The sequence below is a fragment of the Leuresthes tenuis genome, unplaced genomic scaffold, assembly GCF_036924035.1.
Source record: "Leuresthes tenuis unplaced genomic scaffold, fLeuTen1.0.hap1 SCAF_11, whole genome shotgun sequence".
Classification (NCBI taxonomy): Eukaryota; Metazoa; Chordata; class Actinopteri; order Atheriniformes; family Atherinopsidae; genus Leuresthes; species Leuresthes tenuis.
In genome coordinates, this window is record NW_027325365.1 from 18,805,353 (window position 1) to 18,830,034 (window position 24,682).

The 24,682-nt window shown below is 44.5% G+C and overlaps 3 protein-coding genes across 3 annotated transcripts; all 3 read left to right on the forward strand.

The window, feature by feature from the left end:
• The first annotated feature begins 1,672 nt into the window (after positions 1–1,672).
• On the forward strand, positions 1,673–11,533 carry LOC140318215 (SLAIN motif-containing protein-like). Its single transcript, XM_072395924.1, has 9 exons — positions 1,673–1,991; positions 2,455–3,122; positions 5,444–5,580; positions 6,354–6,482; positions 7,721–7,861; positions 8,084–8,413; positions 8,540–8,683; positions 10,143–10,440; positions 10,552–11,533. Exons 2-9 carry the CDS (start codon positions 2,464–2,466, stop codon positions 10,604–10,606), a joined length of 1,893 nt encoding a protein of 630 aa, XP_072252025.1. The 5' UTR covers positions 1,673–1,991; positions 2,455–2,463; the 3' UTR covers positions 10,607–11,533.
• Positions 11,534–11,955: 422 nt separating this feature from the next.
• Positions 11,956–18,868, forward strand: znf711 (zinc finger protein 711). The gene is made up of 8 exons (XM_072395923.1): positions 11,956–12,111; positions 13,192–13,270; positions 13,369–13,468; positions 14,134–14,997; positions 15,081–15,227; positions 15,334–15,513; positions 15,735–15,869; positions 16,031–18,868. The coding sequence occupies exons 3-8, from the start codon at positions 13,390–13,392 to the stop codon at positions 17,209–17,211; spliced, it is 2,586 nt and encodes an 861-aa protein (XP_072252024.1). The 5' UTR covers positions 11,956–12,111; positions 13,192–13,270; positions 13,369–13,389; the 3' UTR covers positions 17,212–18,868.
• A 2,087-nt stretch (positions 18,869–20,955) lies between these two features.
• On the forward strand, positions 20,956–24,372 carry kctd12b (potassium channel tetramerisation domain containing 12b). Its single transcript, XM_072395925.1, has one exon. The coding sequence runs from the start codon at positions 21,653–21,655 to the stop codon at positions 22,502–22,504; it is 852 nt and encodes a 283-aa protein (XP_072252026.1). The 5' UTR covers positions 20,956–21,652; the 3' UTR covers positions 22,505–24,372.
• Positions 24,373–24,682: the final 310 nt, after the last annotated feature.

The following is a 24,682-nucleotide window of genomic DNA, read 5'->3' on the forward strand; positions in this document are numbered from 1 at the left end:
TTGGAGTTCATTATGGAGATGGACTTGCTGTTGCTGGAACACGACATCAGCTCATGTTTAGTCAGATTTTTAGCAAGCTGCTGTGTGAGGAGCCTTGTTTTAAAAATCCGGGGGCGCTCAGGAACACGGGCTGATCTGCGTACTCAGCACTCTGGTAGAAGGACTCAATTGCAGTTCTGTTAGTGACCAATTGATTTATTTTTTGTTTAAAGATGCACAAGGTTCAGTGTCACTCTCCCTTTTATGATTTACAAGGGAAATTTTCTTGCTCTTCTGTAGTAAGTAGTCTATGTAAGTCTCTAAAAAGTCAACTCATGCAAATCCAGGTACCAAAATATGAAATGCAGGTATCTCTTTAATTTAATGACAAATTCAAGTTGGTGAACACATGTTCCATCTATAAAAGATGGCGCGCTGCAGATATTCACTTGCATTTTTGATTGTTTAAGTGAAACTTATTTTCCTGCTAATAAGCTGTGATGAAATTTGCAACACATCTAAGTCTAGGGAAAAAGTGTTTCAGACAGCCAATAATGTGTTTTAGGGCCTGAAAGCTGCCACCATATCCAGGGCCCTCATAACAGCTTTTTTTTTTTTTTTTTTTCCTTCCCTCCTTGATAGTAGTCCCAAGTACCCTGCTGTCTCTTCACTCTCTATTAATGTGTTGGAGAGCCTGCACTGATGAAGAAATGCATCACATGGATCAATGGCTGGCCACAATCCCTTTCCCAGGCTGAGTGGATTGTTCAAGAGAATGCAGGCTGTGTTTTTCCACATCAAGCTTGCTGAGACGTGCTCCCACTACAGCATGCAAAGGCATGCATGCAACTGTCATTGGTTATAGCCAAAATTCTCGTCAGTTGCTCAGATAGTATAGTTGCCTTTCTGCGTCAAAGAAGCTAGTTTAAGATCAAGAATAATTTATCATTCAACAGAACGATGGCTTCAACAAAACTGAAAAATGTGATGGTATGCGTGAGATCTGTTTAAAATATATTTCAGGGTTGGGCTTGTACGTGTACTCTGACAACAGGATACAAAGAGCAAGAGGCAGCAGAAAAACAGCTAAACTAGAAGATAGACACAGGCCCTTGACTTTTCTAAAGCCATTTACTGAAAAACAGGGTGTCACATGTGATTTTCACATGATTACAGTGCATTGTGTGTGTATAATCAGGGATTCAAGATGAGTATCACCTGCCAAACAAGTTACACAGGTTATTTTGGCTGCACCGATTGTTTATGAATTTACACGCTGTCTTTACTTTGTGTATTTTCCACTGTTCAAACAGTTACTGTACATAAAGAAAAATTGAAAATAGCAAGACTATAATTACAAAACAGCCAATGTGTAATTCACTGGAATGTTTTAAGGTAATATTATGAAAGGATTTTTTAAAAATGGGATACAGGAACGTCTGATCTTATACTACAGAATATGGTGTTTGTATTCCTTTTAATTCCTTTATCTAGTTTTTTTTTTTCCCTTGCTGCACTCAAAAGATAAACTCAAACACTAAAGTAATTTTCTCAGCAAGGTTAGGGGGGTACAACAGTGTAATGTAGTGGAAATAGCGACACCCTGTGGCTACAGCACAATAGTGCAATAAGGTGTTATTGCAGTGTGACGTCATCCCATGGGAGGGGGGCGCTAAAGAGCAGGAAACCCGAAGGGGGAGGAGCGCGAACTGCTCTGCTGCAGGTCTGTTCGCTGGGCTAACTATGGTCCATCAACAAGCTAGTTAGCAGCGCGACGAGGGTAACGTAATCGGTGATGCGCTCACTAGCAACAGGAGAAGATGGACTAGCTACCTGAGAGGTTTTACCCCCCTCCACAGTGCCTGGACAATCACTATTAAGCCGTGAGGCATTTCCGTTGGTTGTAATTAGCCCCTCCATTCATGCGGTCGCTGGTGGACAGAGGAGTTTGAGCTCTGAGTGGCGGGGAAGCCCAGTCATCAGCTCGCTGGGACATCACGGCTCAATCACCGGTACGTTTGTTTTGTCGGTAGCATGCTAACCAGCTAACATTAACCATGCTCAAATATACATGTATGGCTGTATGTAACTACATTACCAGCGTTGCTAGTCTGCAGTATCATGGTGTAACTAATTACTCAACTGTAACGACATAGTAGTAACAGGCGACATGGAAACGAAAGCTGAAACAGTTCAGTTAACCTGCCAGTGGCGTGTTTATATTCGAGCAGACGTAATTCGTGTGGCTGTTGCCGAAATCCTAATGTTGTTAAAGTAGCCAGACAGGACTTAACATCAGTTCTAGAGAACAGCGCTGCTGCTGTTGTTGCCGCCGGCCAGCTTGTGTTCAGTTGGCAAACCCGGTGGTTTAATCTGTGAAACATTTCATGCGGATCGCTTGAATTTACTGCCATTTCCACATTACCTAACTGTTCTTTTTAGTGAGACGGTTCCTTTTACGCTTTCTCCTAACAGAGTAGCAGCATGGTGGTCCCGGACAGTGCCAGCGTGGTCCCTAATGGGAGCCCCACCGGCCACACGGAGAGCTCCGAGCCCGTGTGCGAGGATGTTGGGGGTCAAGACCTGGCGGTGGGGGAGCTGGAGGAGGTCCGAAAGCTGCAGGAGCTTGTTCGTAGGTTGGAGGTCCAGAATGAGACTCTGCGCAACAGGGGGGGCAAGACCATCATCCCCAGAGGAGCCAACAGTAACCTCACTGCTGCTGTCAATATCAATGAGAGGCTGACTTGTGAGGGGATGGCCCACTCCCACCTAAGGTTGGAGCACAGTGATGTGTTGGGCTGCACAGACTTCAAGCTGTCACCCCCACAGGACAGCAGCAGCAGCGGCGAAGAGATGTCCCCGTTGCCCGTGGCCAGCACGCTGGAGGAAGGGGACGAAGAGGAGGGAGTAGAAGAGGACGATCGGGGTCCGTGCGGGGGCTTCCTAACTCTGACCTGCAGCCACGGAGCAGGACAGAGTCAGAGTCAGGGGCAAAGCCAGACACCGGAGAGCCCCTCTCAGGAAAGTTATGAGTCAGAGACACTTGCAGAAAGCGACTCAGGGGTGGACCAGTCTGCACTGGATGAAGTGGATGTCCTAGATTTGGAGGATGAGTGTGCAGAAGTAGAGGACGAAGACAGCTGGTACGTGATATTTTCCTCTCTGGTTTCTTCTTATCTTTTGAGTACCACACTTTATCCCACATATCCGGATTCTCCATCATCTGTTTCTGTTAGTAAACGTGCCACCAGACATTGTATAGATGGCAAGCAATAGTCATGCGAAGCAACAGTGCAGAGAAGTAATCTTCAGGTGCAGCTAGATAAGGGCAACACTGGCTGCAGAGAAGTGGCATTTGGATTTATAAATACATTCAGCGCAGGTGTCTTTTCCTGAACTTTTAGAACAGAGATTGAGATAAGAAAACATTTTACACACCAAAATCAAACGAATTACAGAGTTGGTGATAGAGAAAGTGTGCAAGCTGTTGCGTTGAGGAGGAAAAAAGGGATATTATTCCAATTCTGTAAGCAAATGAAGTGAAAACAATGAGAAGCTGCTTCTTCTCTCTTGAACTTGATCCTGAGCGCTCAGGCGAGGGTGAACATCAGATGCATAACCTGTCTTCTACCTGTTCGACGGGTTAAGGTGAGCCAAAATTCTAACTGGAGCGTAAGTGTAAAGTCTTTTCTCACTGCCTGCCATAGATGTTCTTCCTTATTGAAAAAAAAAAGGTGAGTTCAGGAAAATACCGCAGTTCTTATCGACTTGTCCTGACACAGATCTGCTTTCGCTGAGTCCCCTCAGTTGGCCTCATATCGGCCAACATTAATCACACCATGAATGCATGTAAGGTTGAAGCATTTAGAACACTTGTGTCTTATTTTGAAACAAGATTAGCTTTTTTGTTTTGTTGTTCTGGTTCAGTTAGCCAAATCTGTTGCCCAGAATGAACAGGCCTAATTACGAATAATCCACGTTAAACGATGCCAGAGATCAGTGTAGATGTGATTGCTGATGCTGTGTTCCGGGCTGCATTGTCTGACACGGGTACCATATTGCGTTCCTGGTGGCTTCTTAAGCAGTTGAGCATGGAGCTTAACAGGCAGACCACTCCTGACGACTTATTTGCAGTTTCACATTATTAGCCATACCATATGTGCTTTGTGAAGTTATCATAGCCAAAACACTGGCTAATCCTAACAGCAGCATAATCTGATCTGCTCTGGGCTGGCGGCTGGCACATGGCTCAACTGCTTTGAGTGCTACTGCACAGCATGTGATCTGAGGCCCCCCCTCCATGAGTATCAGACAGGCAATTTTTTATCTATTTATCCAGTTCAGAATTAATGTGAGCATCCGCCGTCCTTCATTTGATTCTAATGATTGAAAACTGCTCTCTAGAAGAAAAGAAGTCCTGTAGACTCCACTGTTAGCAAACAAAAACTCAGCAAACTCTTTCATCAGAGTGGGGTTTGTGTAGTCTGGTGTGGTTTAGCAGTAATGCTCGTGGAACAATAATCGCAGATGCAGAAAAATAATAAGACGCATTGACCACAAGTGCAGTATGAATGGATCAAACGCCAGCATTGGTGCGTTGGTAGGAGTGAACCAAGTGGCCCTCACCCCAGCCTCCCCTTCAACTCTCTGGCAGGATGTGTGACCTGAATAGTGCTCTTCTTTATTGTTGCTCGTTCCAGTGGGGAAATGAGTCCTTTTGTGTTTGCCCAATGGGAAAATGATTTGGAGTTGATTGCTCCAGGACCTGTTGGCCCGGGCCTTTTGTGTATCCAGCTCAAAAGATCAGCTCATGTGATCGCCTGTTCAAAGCCTGCGGTGACTTCATGGGTGTTGCTGTCACCACAGCAACATTGGACACACTGCGGAAGAAGCATCAACATGCAGCGGCGAAAAGCCCAACTTCGGTGGCCTTAAAAAGGTGTTTACCAAGGATCCTACTAGGGCAACACATCTTACATTTTCTCTCCATTTAAAAGCATTTTATCTGGTTGTATTTTGTCTTTGGGTTTTTTTTTTTCCTTTCTGTGGGTGTTCCCTACCTGCCGTGGATCAGGATGGGCATAATTTGTTTAGCGTGAGGCAAAAGTCAAGCCAAGATTAGACCAAGTTTGAGGTGTGACGTTCCAAAACAAACATCTTGCCTGTGGTGTCTGATCACTCACTGATTAATCTGATTAGATCATTCACTTCGGTCAGGGTTTGTCTGATGTGGGAACAGTTTCCTCGTGCCAAAAAAACCATTCAGCGACTTGCTCTTCAATTTGAGTTGAGCCATGCTTAATGTTTTGTACATTCTCCCTAACTCTGCGCTGTTAAGCGCATACCTTGACAAACCTTCACAGGGATTTTTAATCAGAAGCAGATTAGGCTTAATTCTTCTCCACACTTTTCCATTCTCTGCATTGCTCTGGTGTATGAGTTTTCCTCCTTTCTTTGCTTTCAGGTTGTACGTGTCTCCCAAAAAGCAAGTTGCGGATCCAGGGCCAGACTCGCCATTGAAGTGGTGTCGACAGGCTCTTGACCATCGCAGCCCAGAGACAGAAATAGCATGTCGGACGCTGATCAACCGTCTGGACCAGAGTATGCATTTGACACATAAATGTGTTCTGTGTTGAACTCTTCACAGCCCGGCATTATGTACCCCACATGCCAGGTGTTGTAGATGAAGCACCTTTCAGCCTTTTTCCGATTTTAAGCTCCTCTTTAAGCCTCTTAGTAACTGAGATTTGGTGAGCCACGTTCTGGAACCTAATTCAGCACATTTACTGCTCTGCCACAGGCGACTCCTTTGTATTCTTATTTACTGCTCAACTCTTGCCGTGCGTGTGCACACATCTGTTGGTTTGAGTTGTGGGACAAAGCCTGAGTGCTTGCATTGAATGCATGCACACTTCCATGTGTAGACAGAAGTTTGCATTTGATCCAACAGACCCCATTCATTATTTATCTCGCTCGCAGCTTCAACTTCCTGCACAGCAGAACCTGAACAACAAAGCTATTCACACCACAGCTGAATGAGTACATGAAGTCATGGGTTGGATTGGATTACTTTCCCCCTGAGACGTTCTCCTTTTTAAACGTTAGCACAAGGCCATGAAACAGCTTAGTGGCAAAGAGAAGGTCTCAGTCAAACTGCAACTAATGGAGTAGCAGTATGTGTCTATAAAGCCTTGTAGAGGGAAGAACACACCTTTGTTGAGCTGAGAACTTTTTATACATACATAGTAGATATGCAAATATTATTTTAAAGCTGCCATAACTTGTGTGAATGATCTACAACTAACCCTCAATAAACTGAACCACACGCTGTCCTCATGTTGGGTGTATGATCTTTCCTGTCCTGTCCCCCGCAGCATCCCGATGGAGGAACATGTACAGCAGCCCCTCAGAGGCATGCTCCGCAAGCTCGGCGAGTTCGGGCCTGATCTCTCCTGGGTACCACAAATCAACTAACAAATCCCTACTAACCTGTGGCAGCTCAGGTATGGCATGACATTAACACACTGCTCTCCAATGGGAATAACGTCACTTATTGTAAGGGAGTCGGTCAGTTTACGTGTGCTGGGGCACCGACCGTGCAGCCTGGTTGCTCTTTTTTAAAGGACCATTCCTTGTATTTGTGCATGCTTACGCACTTAGCTGTCCATCTATACTTGTACATTACTACAAACCATTTTCCAAAGCTGTTTTCTGTAAACGTTCCCGAATGATTTCCTGTTTCCACCAGATAGCTATTCATTTCATTGTCTGATATCGGATTTACAAATATAGGTTTCCTAACACGTCAGTGTATAATTGGGAACTCGTGGCACGACGAATGTTGTCCTTTGGAAGATGGTCAGTAATTGTGTGAAGTATATGTCATTTGTACAGTGTGTACAGGGACGTGGATGCTGACTTTGTGGTGGCGGTGGTTGTAGTCACATTGCACTTTATTTTCTCACACCGTCTCACAATATCCGGGACTGCACAAAGACCTGCAGTGCTGATGTTGTTGCCGAAAACTCAGTAAATAACAAATCTTTGCATAATCTTTGCATGTCCTTGAAAATGCTTGCCTTGTGAGATGCGATCCTGTCTAATCCCGGACTTTTTACAAAATGCTGCATCCCGGTTGTCCTGTACTGATTGTCAGGTGTGTGTCAGACAGGCAGAATCTAACCAGCACATAGACTTTCTAAGACTTATGCTCCCGAGCAAAGCAGTAGTAAAGTAAGGGCAGAGAGACACAATAGATTAAACTATGTTGGGTAGTAAATTCTTAGATTTTGTTTGGGTCACTTTGATGGAGAACGTAAAATGCTCATATTCTAACTTAATCAGCATGGTTATGGATTACTCCATTAAATTACCTTGAAGTGATCTTGTAGTTGTGTCCAACATTTGTTGCACTGATTTTGGGACGTTAAAAATGGCCTATCTATCACTTTTCTTAGGGTTTGCATTAAGTTTCTGTTTTTATATTGGGCAAACGCTCTTATTCTGAAATCCAGTCATCACTGGGGAGGTTTGAACCTACTTCCATCTTTATATGCAAAAGTTAACAGTAGTTTGTGTATTTTGTGTCTTTTTTTTTTTGTTACTTTTGGGATAAGCTCTGCAGCTATTACTGGCCACTGTGAAAAGGTGGCAGTAACTTTCAAAAACCGTGTCTAATATTCTTAACATTATCCTGAGAGATTCGGCCTGTTGTAACGGGCAACCCTCCTTGCGTTTTCAGGTGTAACGAGCATGCACTCGGCCCTGAGCTCCCAGTCCTCCATCGACAGTGAGCTCAGCACATCGGATGACTCCATCTCAATGGGATACAAGCTCCAGGATCTCACCGATGTCCAGATCATGGCTCGCCTACAGGAAGAGAGTGAGTGGAGGTGTCGCATGGTGTCGTCACCTGTGAATGTGTTTGCTGGCCTCTGTTTGTTGGAATTGATAAGGAAATGGAATATGCTAGCATGGTCAGGCTTTATTTTGAAGTCTGCACTGTGATTGGAACAAGAACGCGAATGTCTGTCTGTGTGAAGTGCTCTTGGGCGACTCCTTGTTTAAACAGTTATTTTTGTCAACTTGGTGTTTTTGGTGGCAGGTCTGAGGCAGGATTACGCCTCCAGCTCAGCATCTGCATCACGTCGCAGCTCCACAACATCTCTGCAGTCCCTGCGTCGGGCAGGTACCTACAGTGACCAGGAATTTGACACTTACAGCCTGGAAGATGAAGAGGATGAGTTCTGCTCCGCTCCACCACGCCGACATCGCTTCACCCCCTCGCCGTTAGGCTCACCGCGTTGCCTCTCTCCCTCCACCTCCAACCACGGTCAGGAATACTGCAGCCGACTTGGGGCGCCACGCACAAGAACTCCCAGGCGATCTCTCCAGGGCCCCAGTGCAGAGTTGCTGAAATTTGCCAAGAGTGAAGGTAGGCTATAACCAGTAATAATTCAGAGCTGCCCCAAGTTTCAAGGAGATCTGGCGAAGATTCTTGGCCCAGAGTTGAGTCAATGTTTATTCTGTTATTAAATGCTTTGTATGTGTGTGGTTCCAGAGGAGTTGAGGCACAGCATGCCTAACCTGGCCCCCCGCACCAGCCTACGTTCCCTGGAAGCGGTCCGAAACAGCCGCAGCATGGAGGCTAACCTCCAGAGCTCTGGCAACCGCATGTCTCACCTGACTCACTCCCCCTCCACAGGTAACCCTGCCCTCTTCACCTCCACTCCTTTCCCTTGCTTGTAGCCCCCTGCAGTGTCACTTCAATCCTACATCTTACCTCTGTGTGACCACAAGAAGTCAGCAGTCTTCTCTTGAAGATTTGTGTTGGTGAACGAGATTATTTAAATGTTCGTGCAGCAAAAATTGGACCGTTGTTTGTACTCACATTGCAGTGTCAGTGTTGATGCAATGTAACATGCAGCCCACGATCGTGCACGTGCCACTGCTGGTTACCATTACTCCTCAATTATCTTAGAAACATTGTTTAAGCAGAATAATTGAAATTGCTCTGGATGTTTCTGCTAGTTCATACAAACACCTCCTATCATGGGGATGTGTATTAAAACATGCATGACCCAGCTCATGGCTGTTAACAGCTGCACACAGCATCTTATACTCTAACCTAGGGGTGGGCGATATGGCGATATTAAATCATGAAGGATTGCAACGTGAAGACGATCCGTAACGATCTGTCAAACTGCAGAGATTGTGGGATCGTCTAGGCCAGATTGTATAAATTGCAGTTCTATGCTGATGCACCGACGCACCACGTATTACGTCGTCAACCTGACCGACCAATCACAGCGAATTACGGGCAGTGACGCGCTTTCTTACCCGCCTCCTTGTTTGTGTGTGTAGCCGCATGGAGAGCAATTGCTGAAAGCCAAACAGAGGAGTTGGTCGATAAAAAAAAAATCCACCTCTATTATATGGAATTGATTTGGATTTTCCGCAACTGATCGCAGCTGATTTTTACGCAAGCAAATGCAATTTGCAAAGTTTGCACAGAAACAGTTCGCACGTCGGGTGACAACACCACAAACCTGTTCAATCACTTGAAGAGGAAGCATCCCAAACAGTATGCTGAGAGCCAAACAGCGAGGGGCCCGGCGGCACCGGCACCGCAGGCGGAGGCAGCAGCTAGCGTAAGACCAAAACAGACAACATTAACACAGGCATTTGACAAAGGCACTCCTATGACAAGTCAAGCAAGTGATAGAAAGAGGTAACAGAAGCAATTACCTTTTATCTTGCAAAAGATGAGGTACTGTTCAAGATGGTAGAAAACTAGGAGTTCGAACAAGTAGTTGACCCGCGGTACGAGCTGCCCAGCCGAAAATACTACTGCAACACTGTCTGTTTTTCATTTTTCAATTCAAGATGTGATAAAATCAAAATCGTGATTTTATTTTCAAAAAATCGTGATAGGATATTTTTGCCATATCGCCCACCCCTACTCTAACCTCCACTTTCCCTGACTGCTTCCCTAACACCTCCCAGGTAATGTACAGGTCACCAACAGCTACATGATTATACCAGTACTGCTCTTCCAAAGCTTGTCTACAACTCCTATATACCACAAAGAGATCACTATGTGTGTAAGCCCCCCCCCCCCCTTACTATTCTTAAAGAGCAACTCTGCTTATCTTTTATTCAAGGTATGTCTTGTAGTCGTCTGCGTAGCAATGGCCAGTCTCCGCTCTCCATGCGGACTCCAGTTAAAGCTGTCACCCCTGTGGGCTCCATGGCACCTGGCCGTCAGCCTTCCAGAGGTCTGCCTGTTGTCCAGGCACCACCTGTAGGAGGGGGCCGCAGGGTCCAGTCGCCAGGATCTGCAAACGGAGGAGCCTACGCACCAGGGAGAGCTTCGGCTGGAGCTGGAAGACCCGCAGTGGGGAGAGGTCAGGCTTTGCCGTCAGTCTCCACAAGAGGTAAACTCTTGCACCCTCCCAGAAGGTGAGTGCCTAAAGGAAACATTTTGAATCTGTTCTTTTAATAGGAGTGAATGTGTTTTTATGCCATTCAGCTCATCACAATTTGACAACAAAGCTGCTGTTTTATTGACAGGTCTTTGGGTATGACTAAACTCTCAGATGAATCCTGGAAGGATGGCTGTTACTGAGTTTTCTGGTGATGAAGGATATCCACTGCTGCAACCCTCTCCTGACTTCTCCTCGACACAAAGAAGACAGCCACCGTTTCCACAAATGTGTCACTGCTACTCTCGGTCCCCATTTCAGACTGGAACGCTGGATTGCACTGGATTTGTAGTTAATCTCTTTCCTTCGCATGAAACAATGTCAACCCACTCATGGAGAGGATGTGTAGGAAGATGAGGAGCTACACAGGCACACTCCATTTGTAATATGGACCAACTCTGAGCTTCCAAAAGATTTGTTTGTGTCAATTTTACTTATTTTTCTATGGTAATTGTGTGAAACTGCTGGAATATTAAGGGTTGTATTACAGTACTGTTGGTGTTACTGGGTATGAAGGCCGTTTAAATGAAGATATTGCTGGTTTGTTCATTATCTGTGTGAATTACTACTAGATGAAGGTGCTAATGTTGCATGCTGGGTTTTGTTGTTTTCCCTTTACCCCACAGCCTTTTCATCATCCTCGGACTCCAGTATGACAAATCTGCCATGTTGATCTGTGAAAGTGTTTGAGTGGTTCATAGTGAAATCTTTAGATTTGTGTTGTTTTGCTCTTTGCTTACACAGTAATGCAACACTTTTAAACCACACTGCCCTTATCAATTATATTTGAAAAAAAAAAGTTTGTGCCAAGGTGTTAGAGCTGCAGCTGTTAATTCCATAAATAATCTTGAATAATTAAAGGTACTATTATAGTACCACTGAGTTTTCCATGCATTTTTACTGCATATCTAAAGGTGGATTTGAGCGTTTGCCTTTGGGAACCACTGTAATAAAAAAACAAAATGTTTATGCACAAAGGCCTTGTGCCTTAGTCAGCTATGCACCCAAATGGTGAGTGCCTCTGAAAATGAGCTGTAATGAAAATAATAAAGACTACCCTGAAGCTGTCATTGTATTTGTCGTTATTTTCAGCCTATGCACGCAAACTCCGCATGTTTGTATCACAGGCCACTTACTCAAACCATTCAGACAATCCGCAGCACAAGCAAACACATATCCCGGATATTTCCAGGGTGCGTTACCACCTCTCGAATGAGCGGAACGCTACCCACCCCTAGTGACAAAATGGCCTACAGGCCTCATCTGCGCATTCAAAGTCTGAGCGCACAGTGTACAAAGCGCGCACTTTAAAAAAAATGTTCGTGCTATAAAGTTTGAATTTCGTGTCTTATTGTCTGGTATAAATGCATTTCCATCAACATAAATATTGTGTAAATTTAACTCTGCTCTTTTATGCATGACGCAAATAGTAAGGGATCAGCGGTAAACGAGGCCACGCATTGTCTGCCCCCCGCCCTCCCTCTGCTTGTCAGGAAGCAAGCTGATTGGCCGAGGCCTAGCAAAGAGTGCCCGGGGATCCAAAACTGCAGGCCGCACTTAGCTTACCGTCAAAAATATACCAAAACAATAACAGACAAATTCGACAGGGGGGAGAAACACCGATAGAGTCAGAAGACGACGTTATCAGGTAAAATTATTTTAAGTCGATCACAAAGGCACGTGGAATGAGACGCAAAGGCCCAGTCAAACGTAGCGGGCCTCTTTCAGCCTTTTCGAAAACAACATGGAAGATAATGCGGCACGAGCTGCGCCACCTAGCATAGCAAGCTAGCTAGCCTTATGGACGGCCATCGTGGCGCAAATTCAGGGTGAAATGTCAACAAATATTATCACATGGCGTAGTAGTTCACTACACGTGCCCATGGCTTGCATGCTGCCGTGTCATTGTGTGTAAGAGGTGCTTGGGATGCTTCATTTGACTGGCTATTGCATTCTTTGAATTAGCTTGTATGCTAAAACAAAATGGCGCTTGGAAAATCAGCCCCTAGCTTGCTCGCTAGTTAGCTCCGGTGGGTGGAGGGCGGTAGCCCCCTTATTATGCATTGCATAACTGCGGTGTTTTCATTGGTGGCCATAAACTCTGAGCATGTGTAATTTCGTTTAGACTTGAGACCATTAAATTTATTAAACGATTAGCGCTGCAGCACAGGGTTATATTTCTTTCCAAGGGTGGTATATATGCGTGAAAATCAAACACTCATAACGTTACCACAGACCGCCGTAGACGTAGCTTTATTTGCCTTATATTGAATCGTCATTTGACGACACTGTAGTAACCCCACAAAACAAGCGACTGTCATCCGCCCAAGAGCAGCTATCTGCGAGCTTGTCCCGGGCACACTGAGCGGGACAGCCCTTTGTTTCAGTTGGGCTCTAATCATCAGCCTCAACCAGCTCCAGGTGTAAGGCTTTCAACTCACAGGTTGATGCTGCATGTAGTTCTCCTTAAAGGCAATGGATGGAGCTAGTGACCAAAAATCCAACTGTTCCCCCTTTCACAGACAATGAGAAGGAAGTTTTCTACCTTGGGTACCTAGTCTTTCACTAGCAGATTTGACACCAGTGGACCTGATATAAACCCAAACTTTAAAATGTTAGAAAACTGCATAACAGCTAGGAAGAAATCCACCTGGTTACTTGTCATTATTGTCTAAAGTTTACAAAATTGAGCATCAGTACCACTTGTTTTTATCTCTGTCTCTATCAGTGATTGATTACCTTGATGGAAGGAAGAACGTCGTCTGCCCTATTGGTTTTATTTTAAAGTCTTGTCACTAAATGTGAAGGTATGTTTTTAATACTTGCCTTGGAGTCATGGTTTTACCATTCATTTTAACAAACAAACCAAGTCCCTGGTTTATATTGTGTATACTATAATTTTCAGTCTTTTTTACGGAGGGAAGACATGGATCAAGGAGGAGGGGTGTTGGAGCTACACACTCAGGAGCTGAAGATGCCCCATGCTATGATCATGCAAGACTTTGGTAGGTGGTTACGCAGGACAAGCTGACAATCAATATACTATTAATAGTATTTATGGCATATATTATGTAGTCCTTGACAGACCATAAAGTACGTTTCCAATGTTGCAGCTTGGAACTAGGGGATGAACAGATACACTGTGGGAAAAATATTATACCATAATATGGCTCTGGTCAGGAGGCATTTACTTTTGAGAGTATCAGTACTTAAGAGATGGATTTTGCTCTTTTAGTCCTCTCACATTTGACCAACTCAGACAAGACAAGTGCGTTTTAAAACCTAACCGTTCCTTGAAAACAGTGTCCTTTAAACTTGAGTGTTTTCTAAAAAAAATTGTAATTGTCACAGTCTGTAAAAACATTTATTCCTCAGACGCTGAATAAATAAAAAAAAAAAATATGAAAGCTATTTGTGAGGTAAAACCTTCTACTGAGGACCTGAATGAAAATGTAGAAAACTGAAGTCCAGGGGAACCCCCGCCTTCCTTAAAAAAACTCATTGGGTGTCAAAGTAGCAGGTAATCTTGGTTGAAGTGTTTCTTAGTTTTGCTACATTGTGATAAGGACATGAAGCACCTCTGCTCGCATGACCTGGGTTCTTTAAAAAAAAAATTGATATTCTTATAACTTTTTCATCGTGTATCTTTATTTGTGTCTCTTTCTTACAGTGGCAGGAATGGGAGGTTTGGCCCACATTGACGGGGAGCACATTGTGGTGTCTGTGCCCGAGGGTATGCTTCTTTCGGATGTGATGACCGATGAGGGTATCCTCCTGGAACATGGACTTGAGGTGGAAGGTCTAGAGACTCAAGTGGTTCAGGGCCTGGAGACAGAGGTGGTTGAAGGACTGGAGACTGAAGTGGTGGAAGGCTTACATGCAGATGTCGAGGGCTTGGAGGCAGAGGTTGTGGAGGGGCTGCAGACACAGGTCGTGGAGTTGGAGGCTCAGGTTGTTGAGGGCCTGGAGGGTGAGGTTGAAGTGGAGGGCCTCGAGGCACAAGTAGTTGAGGGCCTGGAAACTGAGGTAGATGTGGAGGGTCTGGAAGCTCATGTTGTAGAAGGCCTTGAGGAGGAAGTAGAAGTGGAAGGCTTGGAAGCTGAGGTTGTTGAAGGTCTGGAGGTAGATGTGGAAAGTCTTCAGTCTCAAGGAGTAGAAGCCCATGAAATTACCAGTGAAGACATGGTCCCCTCAGGTCACAGCGTGATTATGCCCGAGAATATACTGGGGACAGAGGTTGCAATAGAGGAAGCTTTGGACACCCATCATCACCATGTCTTAACATCAGACCTAATCCAGGACTCAAACCACCACCACCACGATGACATGCCAGACCAAGTGTTTGTGGCAGAGCTGCTGTCTGAGCACCAGGACAACACACTGGACCACCAACTTGTGTCACAAGGTTTGATGGTGACAGAGGCTAACTCTGAGACCATAATCCATCAACAGCTGCCAGCTGAGGCTGTTCCCCTGCAGACAGACGAAGATGATGATGGAAGGAGCAGCTCTGAGGATTATCTCATGATCTCCCGTAAGACAGCTTGTTATATGATAACACAACTGATATTAACATGCATTTCTCTCTGCGTAACCAATAATGTTTGTGTTTACAAGTCGATGAAGTAGGAGAGAAGTTGGACATAGGAGACACTCCTCTGGAGATAAGCACTGAAGTAATGGAAGACAAGGAAATCAAAGAGGAGGATGACTCTGAAGTCATCAAAGTGTACATCTTTAAAGCTGAAGCAGATGATGATTTAGGCAAGTAACTTTCAAACGTGCAGGCAACACCTAACTTTTCTTTATAGACATTCATGTTCAAAATAATGTTGATCTATACAGTAATGATCCTTTCTTCCATTTCCAGGTGGAACAGAGGTGATAACAGAGGATGATTACCAGAACGGCCATCCTGATCTGGAAGCGGCATCATCAGGCAGATTGGGAGTAGGTCGTGACAAGATGGTCTACATGGCAGTCAAGAACCCACCAAAGGAAGAAGAGGAAGATGATGATGATAGTGATGACGATGACGATGATGACATTAGTATGTTGTCTTTGTTTAAATGAATTTAGTCTGGTTTTTAAATTCACACAAGGAGCCAAAACAATGAAGTTGAAAGTAGATCAGTAAGTGGAGGTCTTTGAAATGTCAGACAGCTGTGTGGAGCAGTTCTCATTCTAACGTGACTGTGTTAGCAGGTCTTATAGTTAAAGCAAGAATAATTTTTTGATGATTCAGTGTAAACGTCCACAATGTCTGTGCAGGTAGTACAATTGATCAGGTGAAGAATGGAGTGGCTACACCTTTTCTGCAAATCCGTGAGGGGCTCGGTGCAAACCGTGTACTCAAACCCAAAGCTAAAAAGAAGAAGAAAGGAGACACGCGGCAGTGTCAGACTGGTATGATGAGCAAAATGATACTGATGGAATATGATTAAGACTGATGATCTTGACAGTGATTTGCTTTTATTGTGCTTGAAACATATATCTAAGTGCCGAAGACTTGCATGTTGAGTGGGTGTAAAGATTAACAGAATATTTTTCCATATGGTCTCTTCCAGCTGTTATCATTGGACCAGATGGAATGCCTTTGACAGTCTATCCTTGCCACATCTGTGGAAAGAAATTTCGCTCACGAGGCTTCCTCAAATGCCATATGAAGAACCACCCAGACCATTTGCTCAAGAAAAAGTACCAGTGTACAGACTGCGACTTCACCACCAACAAGAAGGTCAGTTTCCACAACCACTTGGAGAGTCACAAGCTCCTCAGCCACAACAGCGAGCGATCTCCAGAATATACAGAGTACACACGGCGCTACCACGAGTCCAGCCCCTTGGGGTCTGACAAGCTCATCGTCAAGGACCGGGAGCCTAAACTGCATCACTGCAAGTACTGCGAATACGAGACAGCTGAACAGGGTCTGCTCAACCGTCACCTGCTGGCAGTGCACAGTAAGAACTTTGCACACGTGTGTGTGGAGTGCGCCAAAGGTTTCCGTCACCCGTCAGAGCTGAAGAAACACATGCGGACCCACACGGGGGAGAAGCCGTACCTCTGTCCGCATTGCGAGTTCCGCTGTGCGGACCAGTCCAACTTAAAGACTCACATCAAGAGCAAGCATGGTGCAGATCTGCCTTTCAAGTGCAGTCACTGTCCCCAAGCTTACGCCGATGCACGTGAACTCCAGCGTCATATAGAGATGGTGCAAGGCCACAAGACCCACCAGTGTCCACACTGCGAGCACAAGAGCACCAACTCCAGTGACCTGAAACGGCACATTATCTCAGTTCACACCAAGGACTTCCCTCATCAGTGCGACGTATGTGAGAAAGGCTTTCACAGGCCGTCTGAGTTAAAGAAACACGCGGAGACACACAAGGGCAACAAGGTGCACCAGTGCCGGCACTGCAACTTCAACGCTCCCGACACTTTCACTCTGAGTCGCCATATCCTGTCCTTGCATACGAAGGACCTCCCCTTTAAGTGCAAGCGCTGCCGGCGAGGTTTCCGGCAGCCCGCTGAGCTGAAGAAGCACATGAAGACACACAGTGGTAGAAAGGTTTATCAGTGCCAGTATTGTGAGTATAACAGTACGGACGCTTCTGGCTTCAAACGCCACGTCATCTCCATTCACACCAAGGACTACCCCCACCGCTGCGACTACTGCACCAAGGGTTTTAGGAGGCCTTCAGAGAAGAGCCAGCACATAGCCAGGCATCACAAAGACATGTTGATGTAATGTCATCACAACACACACTCCTCTCCCGAGTAAATCTGTGTCACACACCCAGCAGTAATTTTAGTGTATTAACAAAGAAGTGACAGACGCGGGCAGAACATGAAGACGTTGTAATTGCTGTTCTGTGTTGTATTGGGTTTAAACCTCCTCCCCCAGGGGTAATGCAAGAACCTATTTTAGATGGAGTGAAGTCTAAAAAAAAAAAAGACTGTGTACACTGAGTGGGACAGCTGTAAATTGTCTTTTGTTGCAGAAAATCACATAAGAGCATATATTCAGGGTTTCAAATGTCTATATTTTTATACCCACTCAGCTGAAATGCTGCAAGATGACTGTGTCAGTGCTTTGTGGGCGTCACGCAGGTTCTTCAGATGATGCGGAATGAAGACGGGAGAAGTTTGCCTCCATATACCAACCAGTATCGTTCCCATCAACCAGCTTTTCACCCTGACGTTTGTTTTCAGTCCGATCTGATCTTGAATGTTCAGGGCCTGTCATGAGTTCAGTGATGTTGGCACACATAATGCATCTTGAAAGAGATATTTCATTAAATTTCAACAGTTGAACTTTTCATCGTTTTGGATTTTCCTCCCAAGCCTGAACACTTGGAGTTCCATTAAATTAATCATGTATTAATATTTCAAACTTTATTGTGTTAAATATGTATTAAAAAGTGGAAATTAGAAAAGTTCTGGTCCCGTTAAAAGTGTGGCAAGGTTCAGCCGATATGTTAGGAAATCCCTTTTGTGTACACATTTCTGACTTAGTAATCTGGCGTTCTATCTGCTGTGATGATGCAGATAATATGCCAGTGTATTATTATTATTATTATTATCATTATTATTATTATTATATGAACACAACAGATGGTTGGCTTCACGTTTCATAACCCCTGAAGTGGTTGTATTGTATCTGCCACTGTAAGTTGCATATGTGTGATGTTACCTTTGACACAGACGTACTCTGCTAACCATTTTGGAATCATGCCTTACATCTGTTGGTCTTTATCCCTTAAGCACTGATGAACACAGCTAATCAGAAAAAGAAGTGATTCTTAACTCTCAAACATGCTGTATCAATGCCATTCTCTCAGAGATTATGTGTTTGAGTCAGTAGAAAGCACTTTAATAATTTTTTTTTTTTTTTGTACTTTAATGATGTATGGGAGTTAATTATCTTGGGATATATCTACGTGTATAAAGGTATATCTGTTGGGGGGAGGAGGTGGGGGGGGCGTGCAGAGCTGAGGGGTGACGATTGTTTTGAGTGTTAACTCTTAACAAGTGGGCACGATTCATTACTGCATCATAATTGTTATTGAAAGTCGTGGGTGAAACCATTTATCGTTTTGTTCTATGGATACGTGATTGGGTTTTGTGTTTTGTTTGTGCTCACTAACAAGTCTCCCACACACTAGTCCTACAGTCCTAAATAACCAAACCCAAATCCCAAGCATGGGATTATTTCCTCCAAGTCAGTGGTCATTATATTGGCATTAGTCTTAAAAGTATGCACATATGCTGTCTCCATGAAATTGATTGTGGTATATATTAAAAATCCCTGCATTTCGTGTACTTTAGTCTATATTTTTCTTTCAGTCTGATTGTGGATAAACTACTGGTGGGGAAGAACCAAAATAAACGATTATCTTTTTAAAGGCTTCGTGCTTTCTCTTCAAAAAGAAGGAAATCTAAAAACCCCTGCAGAGAAAACAGTACTTTCGTGTACCACAGATATATGAAAGATAAATGGCACGTCGTACTGAGGGCGATGAGGCTGTGCTGAGTGCTTCACATCTTAGAATATGGACACAACAGCCTCTTCATTTCTGTTGATTCCACAGAATACCTCATAAATCACCCGCTGTCAGCAGAAAACGCACAGGATGAGCAGGCATATCAATAAAATCCTCTCTTTTTCCCACTGCATTATTTAACAGTCCCATATTACTATGGTGTTTCCTCTTTTTATTTGTTTATATGATTTCATGCATTTTTTAGAATTGCCAGCAAAAACAAGCGCATTTAATATTCTGAATGTGCTGAGCAGCCATCTCTCTCCCTCTTAGGTTGCAGGTCTCGTCTCTGCTCACACACACACACACACAGAGTGCACCTAACAGCCTCAGAAGGCCATCAATGTGATGAAAATTGACAGATATGCACAGATAATCCAGCTGCTGCAGAAGGTCAGACCAATTTATTTAATGCAGTCATTTTATTCATATTTGTGAGTATCAGTGGGCCGCGGTATGGATGTGATTAGAATGATGAGCCCGCCAGTGAAAGTCCAGGGTCACTGCTGAGGTGCAGAAAAGGTGATAATTAACCCGCAGTTGATGTTATTTTACTTCACCATATTCATTGAATGGCAGGTGCTAAGAGCTGCTAGTAATTGCAAATATCTCCCCATTGTTTTTTCGAGCAGAGTGCTGTTTTTGGACCGGACAGGATTTTATGTGTTCCACTTCACAGCATGTTGCCTTTTAGGTATGTCAGAGTCAGGGACAGCAAATAGAGCTGGGACTTGTCATCAACTCGTCTCTTAGGCAGAAAGCCCTGCCATAATACCTCCAGTTTCTGTGGAGGCCAACACAAACAGAGTGGTCTGATGCGGATTGTTGGCGAGGAGGCTGCAGTGGTGCAAGCCAGCTGGAGCCTGCGAGGCCTTCAAGGAAATTAGTGTCATTGCCTGGAGATGGGCAAAACCGACCAGCCTATTAGTCATAAATAGGCCTGTGTGGTGGACCAAACATGATCGTGATTTCTCTGGAGAGTCTCTGAGAGTCTCTGACAAACTCTAACCAACCCCTAACCCTGGCGAAGACTGTGAAGAGAGAGAAAGTGGAGAGTTTGGAAAGTGGTTTATTATTCAATCATTTTCAACTATCCAGGGGTCTTAAAGTCTGAGCTTTCCCACGGGGGGTGGGGGGGTATCAAAACACATCAACAAAAGATCAGACGGTAGCAGGTTTTCAGACGAAGAAACACTCACAGGGTTGATAACAAAACCACTTCTACCTCAACTTAGTAAAAAAGAAGAAATCAATTTCAAGTGACCAGGAGGTTTTAAAGTTTCCACACTGCAGGTGAGTGAGCTGCAGGCTTAGATCAGATAAAGTCAGATTTCTGTTGAGCAGCGGAGATAAACTTTTCCGCTTCAGCAGCTGAACATGCAGTGCCGCCGCAGGGTCAAACACTGCTCACAAATAAGGTCTCACATCCAAGGGAAATAACAAAAGGGAAAACACACATTTGAGCAAACACTTGTTTAAACTATTGTACGTCCACAGACATAATTATAAGCCTATAACAATGAACAATAATCAGATATCACTTTTTTTGCAGAAGCATGTTATCCACTTAAAGTATCCAGCAGGTGTCACTGTTTTCCCATCTTCTGAAAAACACTACCTCTTATCATTTCAGAGTTCCCAAAATATATGCATTCACATTAAAACCCTAGCCCATCTCAGCCAGAGATTGGGTTTGAATTACTCTCCCAATGTGAATTAAGTGGTGCAACAATTCTGCTTTTTGACCACTTTCCATTATTTTGACAACTCTGCGCAAAAACGGAGCAATGGACATTTCAGCAGTACTATTTGCGAAGCTGACAAATGTTATAAACCTAATTCTACTAAAGAGATACAAGAAAGGTCCTCGGCAGACAGGATCTCTTGACCTGGATCCCAGCAGAGATGCGTCACAAGAAGTGGGCGTGGCTACACTGGAGGAATAACGCTGTAATCTCCGTCAGGCTGCAGATAGAGGTTCAGTCTAACGCGAGACGGGTGCAGGCAAGCTGAACCGTTGACCAGTTCGCGCAAATCTCAACCTCAAAGTGATGGAACCGCAGGAGATATTTTTATTTACCTTCATCGTGTCTCATGAAATCTTCAAAATGTTATTGCTCTCGTGGTTTGCCCGCAACTTGACACCTGTAGATAACACCAACTATGGGTTGCTCAATTGAAGTTGGGCCACCTGATCCTGTTTGCGCCAGGGCAACCGACCAACATTAGAGGAAGAAGAGTCGTTATGAGCTGTTGTGTAACTGCTGAATTTCCTACTCGGAGAACTGGTGTGAAACAGAGAATTTCATCTTCGGTATACCACATTTATCTGTGCGTAAAGGACGTGGACACCACGGATCCGCTCACCGCTGCCTGAAACACACTGCGCTATGTTGTAGCAGTGAAGGATAAGCGCTGTAGTTAGAGTAGATTGTTTGTTGCTGCTTTTACGGAAGCTTTTCATGCGCACAGAGCAATTGCAATTGCGCACCGCAGTTTTTAGTCGCTGCGCTACTACGGGCGATCAGCAGCGCGAGCCGTAAGTCATTAACACGCAACAGGCTACTGCCGTCATTCTGCAAGGTTTTACTGAAAACATCGACAAGTCTGTCACTAGAGAGTGGACCTGTGCAGCAGAGGTAAATCATGGCTTTACCAGATAGTGGAAAATCCGGAGAGGAGGTCCCCTTCCCAGAAATAATAGAGCTCAATGTTGGTGGTCAGGTGTATATAACCCGCTACTCAACCCTCACAAGTGTGCCAGACTCTCTACTGGGGGAAATGTTCAGCCAAAAGTCAGCCAAAGGACTGGCCAGGGATACCAAGGGGCGTTTCTTTGTGGACCGCGATGGTTTCCTATTCCGTTACATCCTGGACTACATGCGGGACCAGCAGCTGGTTCTCCCGGACCACTTTCCCGAGCGCGGGCGTCTGCAGAGGGAGGCTGAGTTCTTCAACCTACCGGAGCTTGTGAAGCTACTGACACCCAAAATCAGCAAACAGAACTCCCTTGGTGATGAGGGATGTCAGAGCGACCCAGAGGACTCCTCACCTGGGATCGACACAGCACGTAACCTGGGGTCCCTTGGAGCTGCAGCTGCTGCTTGTGCCAGTTTGGTGCCTGGTGCTATGGATGGCAAACGCTCGGGGTTCATCACTATAGGTTATCGAGGCTCTTACACCCTGGGCCGCGACAGCCACACTGATGCCAAATTCCGTCGGGTGGCACGGATCATGGTGTGTGGGAAGACCTCCTTGGCCAAGGAGGTCTTTGGGGAAACGCTTAATGAGAGCCGTGATCCTGACCGCCCCCCTGAACGCTACACATCCCGCTACTATCTCAAGTTCACCTTTCTGGAGCAGGCCTTTGACAAGCTGGCAGATTCAGGCTTTCACATGGTGGCCTGTAATTCTACAGGAACCTGCGCCTTTGCCCATGAGCAGACGGACGACAAGATTTGGACCAGCTACACTGAATATGTTTTCTACCGTGAGTGAGACTATCGGCTTTGTTCCCCTGGCCCCCCTCACCCTGCCTCAAAGAGACCCCTCCCTCTCCTCCAGCCTCCAGCCACCCTGTCTTTCTCTCTCTGATGGCCTCTGGTCAAGTAGATGTGCTGTAGATGGTAGATGTTGTGCCCTTCCATCTCTCTTTGCAGCCTCCAGCTTTTATCCTGTGAACAGTACCCAGCTGTCGCTCTGGCTCCTCATACCTTCTCTGCAGGTCGAATCTACAACTTTCCCCTTCATTCCCAAATCCATCCACGCATCCTCAGGTCCAGCTTTTGCCCCCTTCTAAGTCGCCGCTCCATCTAGTTGTAGTCCCCATTACTCAACCACAGCGGCTCCACATCCTTTCCTGCAGAGACTGATACCTTCTATGTACTGTTTCCTATTTGTACCCATATACTATATATGCCTTGGTGAAGCACAATACGGTATCCAAGAGCTAATTTTGTTAAAGAAGCACCCTAATGTATCCATTTGACTATTAAACTAGTCATAAGGGCATAAGGGAAAGGGCTGAAAGAGTTGCCATGATGTACAGTGCTACTTGCCTGCTTACTCAAGCAGATTGGACGCTCTCCTGCTCCTCTGAACTAAATTACCAAATAATTGGACATCTTATCAGTCTTGATGGATGTAAGCAGCCCCAGCACAAGATAGAAGAGTAATTTCCCTCAAATTTTATTAAATGTGTCCAGCACTATGTGGCTTTGGAACGTGCCATAGTTAATCCGTTCAGTGGTTGTTTGGAATGATCGAGGCTTAATACAGCCACACGGACAGGAAAAGGATGCTGTAAACCTTTGACTTTGAACGGGGAAAGTAGAAGGTAGCCTGTTTGTGGAGCTTCTTATTTAGAAAGTCGCTGGTTTTGTGGAAAAAAATTGACATTTTAGGAGGCTTTCATGAAAAACCTCAAACATTAAGAGATCTCGTAGAAAGAATGAACAGGTGTGTGTACTGATTGTGCAGTAGAGCTGTCTGTATTTTAATCACCTACACTGAGAGGGCAGAGAAGACTGAGGGTGTGACATGGCTCACAGATCAATTCTCTTTTTTTGCTCTTTTTTGTTTTACTACACATTAAGCGTCTTTTGTTTTCTTACAGTGAACCACTTCTTTTTGGATAGGCTTACACCATGACTACTTGCTTTTTGCAAAAGAAGATAATGGTGGTAGTTGACCATGTTTTGATTAGAAACAATATCGTCATTCTTAATACTTTGTTCAGTATTAGTTGGAACAGCTTCCCATTTGATGATAGTGCTCACTTACTTTAAGTGAATACCCACAAATGAGGGTAGGATTACACTGTTGCCAGCCAAAGCCAACAGTTTTCTCACCACTGTAGCAAGGGCACATTTTATAGTGACTGGTTATAACTTAAGTTATACAAAAGAGCCACATACAGCCTCAGGACTGGTTTGCACATCATATACCTCAGATTAAAACACAAGCTGAAGACATTTAAATTCAGCAAATGATCCAGTGAATTATGGGTAAACACAGATGGAGTTGGGCAAATATCCAAAAGGTGGACGCTATGATAAGATTGGAAATTGGATGTTTAAACATGTAGGGAGTTTGGATGTAGAAACAGGCAGCGAACAGTGTAAGAGCAGGATTCCACCTGAGCTATAAAGTGTCAGGTTGTAGTTTAATGTCTGACAGTTACAAATGTTTTTCTGAAGTGTCTAGAAATCGCAATATTGTGTTTCAGTGTGATGAAGTGCTGCTGACATCTGAGTCAATATGTTAAACCTACTGCGGTGTGTGTCTGCAGGCGTAGATGACACTGAAATTAAAAGTGTTCAGCAAAAAGCAAAGTGATTTGTTAAATAAAAGATGTTGTCTTTCTATTCTGCTTGTATTTTCCATCTATAAGCAAATGGGTTTTCACTTTTTTAAATGGAAGTGAGCACAAACTGGGGAAAATGACACATGTCCCTCTGTACCAGCAGTTACATTTTTAATTTGACAGTGCAGCTCAGTCACAATTAAAAGTCAAATATTTATGTCAGTGGTTCCCATTTAAGGAAGTGTCCCTTGAAGCAAACTCTGCTTGTCATTAAATGCTCGACACTCCTCCCTCAGACATCTTGAGCCTCAGCTTACCATCTGCTTTTCTGCTTTTTTTTTTCCTCCATATTTTTCTTTTTTTTTTTTTTG